The 15,582-nt window shown below is 35.3% G+C and overlaps 1 protein-coding gene across 9 annotated transcripts in view; it reads right to left on the bottom strand.

The window, feature by feature from the left end:
• Positions 1-15,582, bottom strand: part of RYR3 (ryanodine receptor 3) — a 248,358-nt gene that overhangs the window by 84,782 nt on the left and 147,994 nt on the right. For 5 of the 9 annotated variants that reach the window (XM_080395875.1, XM_080395881.1, XM_080395877.1 and 2 more), the window contains 7 exons: positions 14,432-14,564; positions 13,317-13,420; positions 10,135-10,270; positions 5,498-5,678; positions 4,929-5,040; positions 3,618-3,738; positions 379-548 (listed from right to left, as the gene is read on the bottom strand). In XM_080395875.1, the coding sequence (XP_080252001.1) occupies positions 379-548; positions 3,618-3,738; positions 4,929-5,040; positions 5,498-5,678; positions 10,135-10,270; positions 13,317-13,420; positions 14,432-14,564 (957 nt within the window). The remainder of the gene's footprint in view (positions 1-378; positions 549-3,617; positions 3,739-4,928; positions 5,041-5,497; positions 5,679-10,134; positions 10,271-13,316; positions 13,421-14,431; positions 14,565-15,582) is intronic. The other 4 variants (XM_080395876.1, XM_080395878.1, XM_080395879.1 and 1 more) reach the window with 2 other exon arrangements.

Here is a 15,582-nt window from a genome sequence, read left to right as displayed (position 1 = left end):
GATTTCTTCATACTTACATATATATGAATTTTCAGTGTAATTCTTGGAAGCACATATGAAATAAAAGTAATCATTAGGCCTATTACAGTATATCTAATGTACTTACTGTATAATTAATGTAAGCCTGTATTAAAAGTTTTTAAACTGTATTACACTGTTGCTTCATAAGGTGGTACTGAATGCTTATGATCAGACTTAAGCACTATAAATTAATAGTAACTGAATTATTATGGTGTGTGCTTATAGCAAGCTTATATTACCACTTTGGTTTTGTTTTTTTTTAAAAAAAAGCTGTTTTGACTTGAAATTCTGTTTCTTTACACTTAGAGAGCCACTATATCCAGTCACTGTACCTAAACTCCATAGTGAAATACTTACTGTATCCAAAGAGGCACAGGCTCTTAAATCTGGTAAAAATCCAACTTCCAGTAGGTGAAGGAGGAAGCTTTGGTCGTTAATACCATAGACCCGGTCCAAGAAGAGTACCATAGGTGCTTTATGATCAGGACAGAAATTTGCAGACATGTCTGGCTCATTTACTGTGCCATCTGAACAAATGTATAATGCAATTTTTAATAGTAGATAACTGATAAAACAAAACCCATCAAGACCATGAAAGATACTATCATTACATTTAATGTGTAATGTTGAATGAAAACTATATTCTTGTTCAGTTTTCTTTTATGCTGAAAAAGAATACTAAGTTTTTATTATTTCAACCCCCTATTATTTTGCAATTTAGTAATCTTTCACTCTTAAATGAAATCTTAAGAATAAATGGTAAAGTATGTACTTGTTTCATTACTATTACAGAGAATGTTTATATGGTAAAATTAAAGATAAATAATAGAGCAAATATTAAAAAATACATAGTAACTTTCAAGTCAAAGTAATTTTTGTCTCACATAATCTAGACTAGAAAGAACATGGAATACAAGGGGAAGACAACAATAACACAGAAGCTAACTGTGTATCAGATAAACCACCTCTGACTGTAAAGGGGAAAAGATAATTTTTGTGAAACAGAAAGGACAACAGAAATAGGGGAAGGAGGATAAAGTTAATTTTACCCTAGAAGAAAACGACAGGCTGGTAGTTTATAGCCCATGGAAGATGGAGAAATTAATAGGAAACATGGAGATCATGTGCCATAAAAACCTCATCCTCTACTAAGCTTATGCTTTATAGAAAGTTTCAGTTTGTATGACTATCTTGGAAGTTATTTTGTAGAAATAAATCCATGCTGGATAACCATGGTGAATGTTCTAGGAAAGAATCAACAGCAGCATAACAAGTGAGAACACCATCATCAATACACCTCTGCACTCTGAACTTGATTTTGAGTTATTTTTGAGTTCCAGAGTGAAGAGGCTGAAAGCTCAAGAGTCTTCACTGACTTCTCTTTAACAGGTAGTGTTAAGAAGGCTATTAGTTCTACTGACCAAAAAAACCTCAATTTCAACCTCAGTGACAGGTAGGGTTCCAGGTACAGATAGGGAGTTATGCATTTTGATGCAGACACAGCAGCAGGTCCATGCCATGACCTGGGTTCAGATTGTTTATGTGTACACACCATACACAATATCTGGGTCTTCAGAGTAGTCTTACTCCTCAGAGGTCAGAATGGATGAATCAGAGTAGTAAAAGAAACAGATACATCCTACAGCAACACAGCAGGATAGCCTCAACTCCACAGGGGCAACCCCTGAGGTACTGAGAAGGAGATAAGTCTTGGGGAAGGAGTGTAACTACCTGGGAAAGCAGCATCTAATCTCTTGAGAGAAGAACTACTCCCCCACCCTATGTCAGTATGTCCCACTGCACACAGGATTCTCCAAGGATACGAATAAGCAGGCAGTGGAAGCGGGAGATCATTGTATTAGGCACTAAGCTGGGTGGCTTCATGCTGTGTAAGAGGATTCCATGACAACTTGTCTGTGCCTTATGGGAGGCCCTTGTGGGAGCCAGGCAGAGATCTATAGTCTCAAAGGATAAGCAAAATAGTAGTGTAGAGAAATGTGATTTAGTTAGTTTGATTATAAAAGGGGGAATTCTTCTGGGACAAGATGAACAAGTACAGAAATAGACTGCACCTTAATAAAAAAGAAATAATCAGGCTTCTAGGATTGAACATTGGAAGTCAGAATGGAACATTATGCCTAAAAATTGGGGTAGAGGAGCATGTTCTTCAGATAAGGACAATCCCCAAGTGAGTATGTCTGGTTTTCACTTCCTCTGAAAAGGCCAGGGAAGAAATAAACAGCACAGTTCCAAGAAACAGGAAAGACAATTAAAATACGATACGCCTGTTCAGCGTTTTAAGCAAGGACGAACAGGACTTTATACTGAGTCATTAGTGACCTGGAGAAGGAAGCAAATGAACCTAAAAGTCTATATAAAACACCAAATTCTTCTGTATGGTTAAATCATTAACATAACTGAGTGGGCAAAGTAGAGACAGCTGCACTTCAATGCAGGCATCTCTAAGCTAATATATATGCAGAAAAATAAGACATGTCTACATGATGCTGAGCTTGGATATGACACTACAAAATGATCCTGAGGTCATCACTGAAATTCTATGAAACCATCAGCTCAACGTATAGCAGCAACCAAATAAGTCAACACGACATTGGGCACCATCAGAAAGGGGCATTCAGAGTATGCAAGGGCATCATTTTGCTGCTATATAAAATAGAAAATTAACACATAAACCAAACTATTGTGTGCCCATGTTATTAGTACAGCCTGCTCGTATCTTGTGTACATCACACAGATGTTTTCCATATCCCAGGACTACAGAACAGAGATAGTAAAGGTATACAGAAGGGCAACTAAAAGGGCAGCTAAAATGATCCAAGCGATGGAGCGGTTATGATGAGAGACAGAAAAGTTGAGATTTTTCCATTTTGAAAAATGAGGAGTGAGAAAGGATATAACTGAATTTTAGGAAATTATTAATGTAGCTGACAAGGCGACTGAAGAGCTGCTATACACCAAATCCCAAAATACTACAATTCAAGAGTGTTAATTAAAATTGGTAGAGTATAAGGTGTTGTGTTTTTTTATTTTTTAAAAAAAGAGGAAAAAAAGAAAAGATACACTTAAAATACTTCTTTATGTATCAAATAGTGAAAATCTGAAAATTAAGAAATTACTGCCACAGGAGTTTATGGGTACAGCCATTATTCCAAAGTGATTAGATACATTCTTGGACACCAAGTCCAGAAACAGCTTTTAATGAACAGGGAGGTAACACTCTAATTTTTCTAAACAATTGATGGGATGATATGGAAGTACCAAGGGCCCAAGCCTAAGCTTACACTTATTACCTAAGGAGGCAGCATCTCTACAGCCACTGCTGGAGATGAAGTACGGGGATGGATGGCCGATTAGTGTGATCCTGTAAAGTATTTCTTAGTTCTTACATTCTCTGTTCCACAGGAGTAACTGTTCTACTGGAGCAGCTCTAACTGATGTATCTAATTAAAACCTGGAGATCAGTTCTCTGCTTGTATTCAACTCTGACAAAACAGCCCTGTTTAACACCTGAAGGTTTATGTGCCAAAAGATTTTTATAAAAAGATGAACTGGTATAGTAAAAGTACTGAAGTTACCTTTGTTAACTGTTGACAGCTTTAGTGGTATACTTATAATCCCAACCAAATCTTCAGTCGGCACTAAAGATCGAAGGATTGACCTGATCCGAATAGCTTCCCCTTTTCCACTTTGAATAAGCTGTTAGAAAAAGTTTATCAATTAAGAAATGTACTACTGAGAAACAAAAAAAATAATTCCTCAAAATACTGATATTAATACGATTTTTTCAAACTCTGGGAAAAATGCACAGAAATTCAATTTATCCCAGCACTTTAATGGAGTTGCTGATTTTTAGCTGATCCTACTTTTGAATCTGTCCTAATTTTGATATCATATCAATAATTTCACAGTACTATAAATTCCCAATAGCGCAAAAATTCTCCACATGAATAAGATTCCTAAACCAATTGGATAAAGTGATGAAACTGAAAATTTCTGAAAGACTCATGTTACTTACAGAACCTACAGTGCCAGGGTTTGACCTTGCCTCTTTATACTATGAACAGATGCAAACCTGTCTGATGTATCTACACATTTTTCTATTATTTCTATGCAGTAAATATCTCAAAAGGCATTAACAATGAGGTGACCAATTCCTTTCAACTTCTAGCAGAAATTAAGTATTTACAACCTGTTTGTCTGAAAATCTCTTCCAGTGATTTTTGTAACATGAAGCTACTATCTCTGGCAACAGACAGCTACATACAACTAATAAAGTTAATAGTTCTGGTGATAGTAAGTAAGGAGGCTACATGCCAAATTTCTTGCCTCTTTTTATATTCAGATACATAATGCATCTTCAGCTGGATTTATGCTATAAAGAATTTTAAATACTGACAAGCAAATGTCAATCTAACTAAAACCAAGTCTTGCATGTGGCATGACAGTCAAAACAATTATTTTACATATTTTTCCATGTATTCAACGTGGTATAGATGCCATATTTCATCAATGCACACAAAAGTAGCTCTGTATCACTTTCTTATGAAAATGTTTTTTATGGCTTTCTAAAGAAGATTAAAGGGCCAGTTTCAGAAATTTCACTGACAATGTAAATGTGCAAACTAGTATTTGATCCTTGCTTTGATTCCATAGTCATGTAAAAATTCTCAAAATTTTAGATGAATAAAAAAGCATCAGGAATCAAAAGACCATGAATTTTATAAACATCTTGCAGGGAACACATCTGCCTAGATACAGCAAGAAATGCAGTAAAGTCCACCTTCTGCAGGGAAGAAGGTTTTAAATAGAGAACAGTCTAGTTAGACATGTACAGTTCTGTTTACAAATATCCTACATTTTCTAAGCAAGTGACAAAATGAACTTACATGCATTTCTGGTGCACAGCGTCCAAGTAAATCTATGAGAGCTGAGTAAAATGACATGATTGCATTGCCCATGTGCACAATCTCCTCCTCCTCTTCCTCCTCCTCCTCTTCACTAAAAGGTAAACAATACCAGTGAGCATTTTTGCTAATGTAAGTTAGAGCTTTATGGAGCTAGATCCACGATCCAGAGACTATTTATCAGGTATACTAACTTCCTCTGCCTCTGGATTACAGGATTTTTATCCCTAGAGTAAGCATGCAATTGAACAGTAATAACTGACTTCACATGAACCTTCTATCTTCCTCTTACTTCACCTTAGCTTCATTCCACAACAGCCTTCTCCTTTGCTTTGTTCTTCAGGCTTCTTCTCTTCTGTAACTCTTATTCCACTTTTATCTAGCTCACGCTTTATGAATTCAATATGACAACTGCTTGTGGGATGCTAATCTCTAATGCTCTATGTTTGTATAAGACCTTATACAACAGGACCTATCATCCACATATCGCAAGCATGATTAAACCAGTTATTAAATCATCATTTGCCACAGAAGCATTCACATTTACTTACCCTTCTCTTTTATATGCCTGGGAGGGAAGGTCGCGAGTAGGATTCTCCGAGATCCTGATAGCTTCCTGCATAGCTGCCAGCAAACCATTTCCTCCTTCTCCCCTAAGGTCTGGTCCAAAGCATTCTGGCCGTCGAATAAGGAGCTTGACAACAACACTTGCATTTTCCTCAACACTTTCACCTGAGGACCAAAAAAACCTATACATACTTTCTCCTGAAAAGTATCCTTAAGTCAGAAGACAACCACATTTCCCCTGAATTTTACAAAATATAAACCAAATCCTCACTCTTATTTTTGAAAGCAAAAATAGCTGAAATTGGCAGCATCGGACATGCTTTATCAAAAATATACTGAGGTTTAAGTGTGACAGTGTAGACTTGCCTTGCAAACATTTTACTACACTTGTCTAGAATGGTTTACTTTAGAAGGCTGATTTGCTTCTTATCGCAAAGACTACTCTCTGTAGTATAAAGGCTAATAGTCCCAAGTGGCAAGAAGTTTGCTGTTGGGAAGTTTTGGTTCCAGTTAATCCTTCTTCAGCCTCTTGCTCTCTCCCCTGTCCTGCAGGACCAGGAGAAAATGGAAAGTGTGATGAATCACAGATTGAGATAACCACTGCCTAACAGAGAAAGCAAAAGCTATGCATGCAAGCAAAGCAAAAAACATTAATTCACTGCTTCCCAGGCAGGTGTTTAGCCAGTTCCAGAAAGCAGGGCCTCAGCACGCATAATGTTTGTTTGGGAAGACAAGCGCCATAACCACAGGTGTCCTCTTCTTCCTCCTCCTTTCCCTGGGATTTTATTGCTGAGTGCAATGTCATGGTACGGAAAATGCCTTTGGTCAGTCTGGGTCAGCTGTTCCAGATGTGTCCCCTCCAACCTCCTGCCCACCCTGAACCTATTCACTGCAGCTGGGAAGGGGAAAAGTGGGGAAAAAAAGTAAGAAAGCCTTCATGCTGCACAAGGACTGCTCAGCAACATTAAGAACACTGATATGTTATCAACACTGGTTTAGCCATAAATAAAAAGCACAGCACTATACAGGTTGCTATGAAGAAAGTTAAATTCATCCCAGCCAGACCTAGTACCAGTCATAGGAGTTACTCGATTTTTAATGGGCCACCTGAAGCAAGGAATGTTGCTTAACATTATGTCCTTAGTACTTCATCAGTGGAAAACTCATCTAGGAGTTTACGGTTCTCAATATAGATAAAAATAACAAAACTGTACGTAGGTTAAATATAACTAGACTAACATCTGATTCTTTCTATTGCATGTTTGAATATCCATTAAAACTTCTGCTTGCTCTTTAGAGCCTGAAATTGAATACTTCATCTTTTCTACATACAAAAATCACATTAAAATCAGTTTTAAAGGTCATGGCTTGCCTGAAACAGCATCATTTATAACAGCTTTGTGTGGAAAAATGATTGTATATTTGAAAAGGCAAAGGAATGAGTTTAACTATTGTATAAATTCAGTACAGGCAGACAGGTTGTGATCTAGATGTTTGCTGGATAAAAGTCCTTAGGAAAATGAACCTTCACATAAATTAACTCTTTGTATGTAACTGCTTCATGGACTGCAGTTAGTGGCATGTGGAAGCATGATAGGGATAATAATTGGGTCAAAAGCATCTTATGGCTATATGCAAGCGTTTAGAAATTCACAGTGGCTAGCTTGTAAGAATACTGATAATCTGTAGGAAGATATGAAATTAGTGGAACATGTAGGAAGAAAAAAAATTACAGGAAAAGAAACGGTTCATAGTCACTGAACTTGTGATGCTAGTATCTTGGATCATCAGTATCTATATTTTACATGCAAGCTACAATACTAAACCAGTACATAAACACAAGCAAGTTTATATTAAACTGAATGCTGAAGCTTCAGCAGCCACCAAAAAAGTAGGATTAGAAACTGTGATTTAGCTGAGAGCAGCAGCGGTGTTATCAGGAATTCAGAGTCAGTGGAAGTTAACAGTAGGTGAGATAACTGGGACGGGCTGACTCTAGAATGAGCAGCTAAACACTTTAAACACAACAGCCTTGTACTTTTCCCACTTAAAACACCAGTATGATCTTGATATGGAATGTAGGATGAAAGGAAATGGCCTCAAGTTGCACCAGGGGAGGTTTAAATTGGATATTAGGAAACATTACTGAAAGGGTGGTTAAGCATGGGAACAGGCTGCCCAGGGAAGTGGTTGAGTCACCATTGCTGAAGGTATTTAAAAAGAGATATCAATGTGGTGCTTAGGGACATGGTTTACTGATGGACTTGGCAGTGTTAGGTTTATGGTTGCACTAGATGACCTTAAGTGTCTTTTCTAACCTAAACAATTCTATGATTCTATACCTTAAGTACTGACTTTGCATGGATTTTATCTTTTTCTTGCTCCTTTTAATTCCCTTTCTTTTCATACTGCAGGGAAAAAGCAGGTTTTAAAATCTTAGTCAACAATTTTAGTATCACTTGGTTAAATCCTTCTAAGTGAAGATTTTTAATATAATGAATGAAGTAAAATCTAATCTCAAAAAGAATCAGTTCATACCTCTCTACAGAGAGACAAAGAATCATCAAAACACACACTGTTCAGCTACAGTCAGGTACTCCTGAATCCTTGCATGTTTCATGTATCTTTCGAGGAGGCAAATACAAAACCCCCTTAAAAACTCTAAGGGGTTGTTTGAATCCATGTTGCAAATCGGATAGTAAATACAAATACAATTACATTTTATAATTAATTTTTAGTTTAATAAAATCACTACCAGCATTGTTTTGAGTGGCTCATTTCCAATAGTTTAGATCTACATGTTAAAAATTCATCTTAATTAGGGCAGGTTTTGACACACCAGTGATATGCTTTGCAAGGAATGCAATTTGGAGTAAATGGAAGCACATGTCAGCAAAAGAACCTTGCAAGTAATTTTAATCTAGAACTTGCAGGAAAGAAACTTACTTTAAGAACAGAGGTCAAATTAATCTTTATCATTGCTCTACTAAAAATAATAAATTTTTTAGATTAATTAGTCTATAGTTCCAATTTACAATTTCTTGTATACTGCATTTACTAGTATAATCTTATTCTCACCTTCTCTGTGTGTATATATATCTATAGATATAGATACATATTTTCCATATATCTTCTGATGGGATACCAAACTGCTGAAAGTAGATTTAATATCTTGTAGCCTGCTCTAATATATCTCACAGGTCAAGTTAATGAAGAATTTTGTTTGAAGAAAAAAGTTTTGATTGTTCCAAGGATTCACTGGTCAGAATCCAAATTCATTCATGTGTTTGCAAGTATGTGTTTGTTGCTTTAATCTCAACAACCCAAATATTTTACTAATTTATATTTCTAATTGTCCTCTCAAGCAGAGGGCAAAGATAAAGAGTGTTATCTCCAAAACTGTTATAATGAGAAGGTTCAAAACCCCAATTACAACTATTTTTCAGAAAAAAAGCAGCTGAGACACTTGAAACTAAAACTTAATTCTACTAACTAGCAACCCATCCAGCAAAGTTTACTCTTCATAATAATCATAGATAAGATCAAATGTATCTTCATCTAATTATACAGAGTACTGTTAACATTTATTTATAAAATAAATACTGAAAACCACACACTTCATTAACTCAACAACTACCTCTTCTACATTTCTTCTGTCATAGCAGTTTGTCAAGTTAGTTTAGCAGCTCAGTCAATAGCTACAGGCTTATCAGCTAATGAACATACTTCGGGTATGTTTATTGAACTGAATAGTTAATACGTTTATTGTTTCTCTTTCAGGTATTATGTGCTAATTTCAGACCAATAGTATGTGAATAGAACAGTCAAAATCTAAAATTTAGACTATTTAAAATTATTTCCCTTCTGGCTGTCCCTAGCTGTCCTTTAAAACACTTTCCGTATTGGCAGATCAGATAGCGGGTGAACAGACAGATCTTTCGATCTCATCTAATCTCTGATATAGATTACTAGCTTGATGAAAAAAATCCACATGAACTGGAGGATCCTTTTTGTTTAGTGGCATTCAGATAATCTAAATTTAATTTTAGCATATTTTTGTCATGAATTTCCAAAGGAAATTTCCCACAGAAGCAAGTATAAGACAGTTATCAAAGGAGAAGATTTTTTTTTTTTAAGAATCAGATTTAAGGTACACAGGGTGTTTTACAAACACTGATTCCTCAGAACTATGTGAACACATGTCTATTGGAAATCTGCTTTTTGTAATGCAAAATGGCTTAATTAAAAACCTCTAAATCTCCAGTGGTATAGTGGCCAAGAAAGGTCTAAAACCAGTGCTCCCAAGTTATATTTATAAACCAGCTTATGTGGTGTATATATAAATACCACAGCTTGCTTACTGAAAGAATTACTAACATTCCTTGCTATCTTAACAAGTTGCTCTATTAAATCATGCAAGTTGCAAAACCAGTAAGGAAATAATGCATCTAACTACGAAGATTTTAAAAATTACAATAAGCAATGCATACCGATAATCTTGTGTTTATAATGAGAACAGTATGTGTTAATCTCTCTTCATGCCTTAGTATGTTTTTATTGTTAGAAAAGTAATTTTAAGGAAACCCTTTATGGAATTTGGATGTCAAGAAATTGTGCTTACTGTTAACAAAAACTGCAAATCTTAAGAATGACAGGTAACGTTCACCCTCGATTGGATTCCACCCAATGTCTGGATATCCTTTAGCCAGCAATACTGGACAGCTCTGCAGGCCACAACCTGCCAGGTAGGTAACAACCTGCAATATAGATGCAATCAATTATTAATGTGTCTAGGAATAATTTCTAAAAATTAGTATAAACCAAAATGAGCATAGTCTCTTTTTTTAATAAGAAGGTTTTTCTATACTAGGCGTTTCACCTGAAAAACTACCAATTGCTAATTATTACATCAGTCTTAGTTTCTAGTTCTTGCTTTTGATGATAAAAAAGTCAAGCACTTTATTTCTGAAGTTACCTAATTATATGATGACACAACAATGCAACAACATGAAAAATGTGGAATGTGAAAAGTAAAATAAAATATTGTGGAACTCATATTTTTTTTTAGAGTACGCAAAGAAAAGTTTAAATACTATATAACAACTTTAAAAATCACATCAATAACCATGTATGGCTAATTTGCTACAACAGAAAAATAAATAATGCATCAAAAGTTTATTTACTGTAATTCCAATTTTAATAGATACGTGGACAACTACATTTGCCGGAAGACTGATAAATATCACTATACAGTTTTAAGAGACTGAAACCAGAAAGATTACAATATTTGGTAATATGCAAATTCCTAACACAGCATTTCTTATCAAGAGAAATATCATTAACTAAGAGACATTGTTGAGAAATTATGACAGTTTTTATTAATTATAACAAACTGAATTACTGAGAGACATACAGAATGATTCTCAATCATTTAAAAGGAAATTCGCAGATAACTGCACAAACATGATTTTTGTTTTTATTTAAAATACACAAAGGACAATATATGAACATGATTATAGTACTTAAATATATTTTGAAATAGGTAATAAACTTCAAGAACCTTTCATGAACCTGTAAAAAGATATACAAATTAACATTTCTTGGAATGGAAGGCAGCCAAAAACAGGTGGCAAAAGGGAGATAAGTTTTTCTATTTGGAAAAGGGAGGTATGTTATTCTGCTTAAGCACCCTATAGAAATTCTACCATCCATGAGATCATATTTAGTCATTATCTAATGCTGTAAGAGAGACAGTAGTTATGAATTCAGGAAGAGGAATTATACCTATGCTGATACAGTAAACAAGTTGCCTCCAAAAGGTGGTAACAGAGGAAAAATGGGCTGATATGAAAAATTTGCTTATTATTGTATGCAGTCACGAATTTACTCGGTGCACTCAGTGGAAAAAAATATGCAATTCCTAACAGGACACGGTAGCTTCCATTCAGAAGATATAAGTGAATACACACTTTTAGAAGTCTAGAGATGCAGCTCATATAGAATATGAGAAAACCAGCAGAACATCTTCTCTGTCTCTTCAGATTTTATAACGCTACCACCAAATCCCGTAATTTTAACCTATTCAGTTTACTACAGTGTATCATCAGGCCATGGGATGCTTTTGTTGTGCAGTCCTTTACCTGCCACACATTCACACATTTGCAGTAAAAAGATATCAAATCTGCAATGACAAAAGTTCAGAAGTTGTCTGTGTAATTTATTTGTTTTGAACACAGGCTTTATGGTACAAACTTCAGTCACACAGAACAGTGTATCATTCTGTGAGTAGGGTGTATATACCACATCCATCAATCTGATAACTATACAGTATTTTTTTTCTTTTTATTAAGTATATAGATTTATTTATTGAATAACATCCATATACTGCTCTAGATAAAGTTATTGACTCACCAAAATTAATATAGTACAGCCAGTACATTACCATTCTTACAGCTAAAATGACTGGGAAGCTCAACCTGAGACACACACAGCCTGATTTTTCAGCATAGAATACTGTGCATGTTACAGCTGATATCTGTTACTTTTTGAACATGCAGCAGTTGTACAGTGCCTAGCGTTTGAAGGTAAGCAATCAGTAAATGAGGAAAACACAGTTAATGATCTACAGTGAAACTCAGTTTAAGTGACATGCCCTGCAGTACTTTCCATGAAAATAGAAGACAGTCACTGGTGGCATTCCAGATGCTAGTGGTGTATCCCAAAGGTCGATATTGGGGCCAATACTGTGTCATAACTTTCTTAATGACAGGATAGATTGCACTCTCAGCAATTTTGCAGGTGATACAAAATTGATAATTGTTCTTAACACTACATTTATATAATTAGTATATTTTTATGCTCTATCACACCTTTCCCATTCATGTTCTTGTCTCTGTCTTCTCCTAGCTATCCCCATGATACGTCCATTTAGTTCCATTTCCCAGCTTTTCCTCTCCCACAATATCTGCTGCTCACAAACACGCCCACAATCAGTTCTAGTGTCATCACAGCATTCTCCCACATTGCACAGAGGCTGTCCCTGTACTAAGCTATCACTTAGCTGCTTAACTATTTTCCTCCACTTATATTAAACACTGCCTTCTGTTTTCTGTTCCACAATGCTGTGCTAGCACATATCACTCCTTTTGTTGCTTTCCTCCTTTTCTGACTGTGCACCAACTTCCATCTCTTAATCTGTTTTCCTTCCAGAACATACAAAGAACTTTCACACCATTTTTGCATCCTTTTACCCACCATTTCTAATTCACCATGCCTCTCCTCACATTCTTCTTTATTTCTAACCATTGCCAATGACCTGAGTGCTGGATTCAGTTTCCTACTGCAACTACCCTTAAAATCCTGTTCCAGTTTCCCTTCTTCAAATACTTGCCCTTTTATTCTTAGCTTTTACGTGCATCCCCATCAATCTCTATGATTTAAGTCAAAAGACCTGCTTCCTTTCTTCACATTTTCCTCTTCATTCTCAAATTTCCTCCTCCCCAAACAATGTTTCTTGATATGTCTTTCTCCTGTTTCATACCCTTTTTCTTCTCATCCTTTCTACCTGATAACAATAGTGAAAGGATGCAGAAGATAGAAACAAAGCTCTTTTGCTGTGATTCCCACTTAAGCATAAAGAAAAATCAGGGAAAATACTGCTCAGTCAATCTTACCTTGAGACAGCACATAGCTAGAGCAAGTATTTCTGAGGACATCATACCCCAAAATTACGATGATCATCTTCCCTTGTAGCACAAGTATACTATTTAATATATAGGTAAACAGGTCAGAATGATCACTTACCTTATCGAGATCTGGCTCCTCCAATGCTAGTGCAAGCTCATTGTTGTCCATTACAGAAGCTGCTGCAACATCTAATGGTGTCGAACCTCTCATTGAAGGAAATGCTGCAGAAGGTTAACATACAGTAATTAAATGCACTTTGCAGTAACCACAGTCATGCAGCAGAGGGCAGCAATCACACTGGAATCTAGAACATAAGAATTAACGGTACCTTGTATGGCTGTTCCTCAATTAAGAACATGGTTAATGTTTTTCAATAACATTAAAATAAATGCTGATTTTTTTTTCTAACTTGACATCCGTATCTACAAACATACTCAACCGCACTGGTTTTAATTGCAGACAAAAAAATCTGTATTAACAGCAGCAAATCAGAGGAATGTTATACTATTTCTTCAGCAGAGCAATGTGTTATCTACATAATTCTGTATAACCTTATCAATTCAAGATTTAAAAATATGCCTATATTCAACTAAAAGAGACATTTTCAAGATTCAGTGTTACCTGTTTTCTTTCTTTTACTCTTATCCCATTTTCTGTGTTTAATACAGGCAAACTCAGGCATTGAAATGGTCACCATGAACAGCTAAAGCACTGTGAAATCACATGCTATCTTGTCTTACTATATCTTATTAATAAAGCCATCTATCTAGCCAAGAAAATTTTCCTTGTGTTACAAAATCTAATACACACACATTAAAAAACATACATTCAGTGTTCCAAAGAAAAAAATATGAAATTCACATCAGTGGCCTCAACCTCAGAGGGAAGGGAAATGAAACCAGAGGAAATAGGCAAGCACCATAAAGGGCTAACTTAATCTTACAATTTCCAATCACAACTATTTTGAATGGAAAAAAATTCAAACTGTATGGATTTAATCCTAAATTTTTCAAGGTATTTTAAAATGCAGATTTAATCTATTCTGTTTCTAATATTCACAGACACATAAGGATGAAAGAAAAATGGGAAAAAATAGGAGTTAAATGTGAAACCACAAAGCTTCAGAGAGGCTTATTTACATGCTTCAACTTCCTATAGAAATTAGATACTAGTCTTGCAATATCACAGTTCCTCCTGATCTTGCTTTTAGCTGTTACAGCTACATGACATACCCAGTCCAACACTGCTGTTTTCCAGCAAGTAACTAAGATGCTCAAACATGGCCTTTTGGTTTTGACGACTGATTCGACAGAAGTAGCACAGGAATCGACAACAGCTTGCCACCATCTTAGGAAAAATGATCTGCTGAAGAAGAAATTTGACAAAGCAGTGAAATATGTTAATTACCAATCTGTTCCAATTCTTCTTCCTGCACTCCTAACAAGGAAAGTATAGTGAAGTTACCAGGCTGATAAGCAGCTGACAGTTCTTTTGCTTCTAGCTCTAAGAAAGGACCCATGTTTCCTTTTAACTTTTGTATTCATTAGGCCATTAGCTTTAAAATATTGAAAAAAACATTTTGCAGAGGACTATGGGGGACGTATCAGAGGAAAAAATGGAGATATAATTCTCATCAAAGCAATTTGCAGGCTAGCAAATGCAGTTATACAAAACCTCTATCTTAGCAGCATTACAGTAACAAGCTCAACCACCAGTATTAAGTCACAGCAGAATAAAGAATATTCAAGAACCTTAGTTTGTTCTCCCATATTACAATAAGAACATACCGTTTTCATATAAAACATTTCTACAATATTCCTATGTTTTTCAATGCATAGGCCTGATAAAATAAAACAAAACATTAAATTCCATTAACTATCTAATGCTTTTAAAACCAAAACCAAACAAAACTCCCCCAACACTACTTGAAGAACATTATGTGCAAGAATTTCTCTGAAAATAATTTCATCTGTAGTACTCCTGAAAGAATGTTTCACAACTAGTCATAACATCTTCTGAGATTCATAAGTTATGCCATTCTCACATTTTACTGAAAGGAGATGAAAGAACAAGATCAAAAATCATTGGATGATTTCTGATGCTTGTTTAAAAGTTTTTACTAAATTTATCATTATATAGCACTTTTTTATAAGTGTTAAGTTCAGTTGCAGAGCTATGTCCTAAGGATACTCACAAAATTAATGAGAAAATTAATTACCATCAAGGAGTCATCTTTTTTATATAATCTGACTAGCACCCCTTAGGCATAAGCAGGAATATATTCTATACATTACATATATATATTCCATAATATCCAAGGTGATATCTGAGCATTTTAATCATGGACTTTTTTTCTTCCTGTGACATCCTGCCTCTTTCACTT

The sequence above is a fragment of the Falco punctatus genome (genome assembly GCF_963210335.1).
Source record: "Falco punctatus genome assembly, chromosome: 7".
NCBI classification, from domain to species: domain Eukaryota; kingdom Metazoa; phylum Chordata; class Aves; order Falconiformes; family Falconidae; genus Falco; species Falco punctatus.
This window is presented reverse-complemented; position numbering and strand designations above follow the sequence as displayed.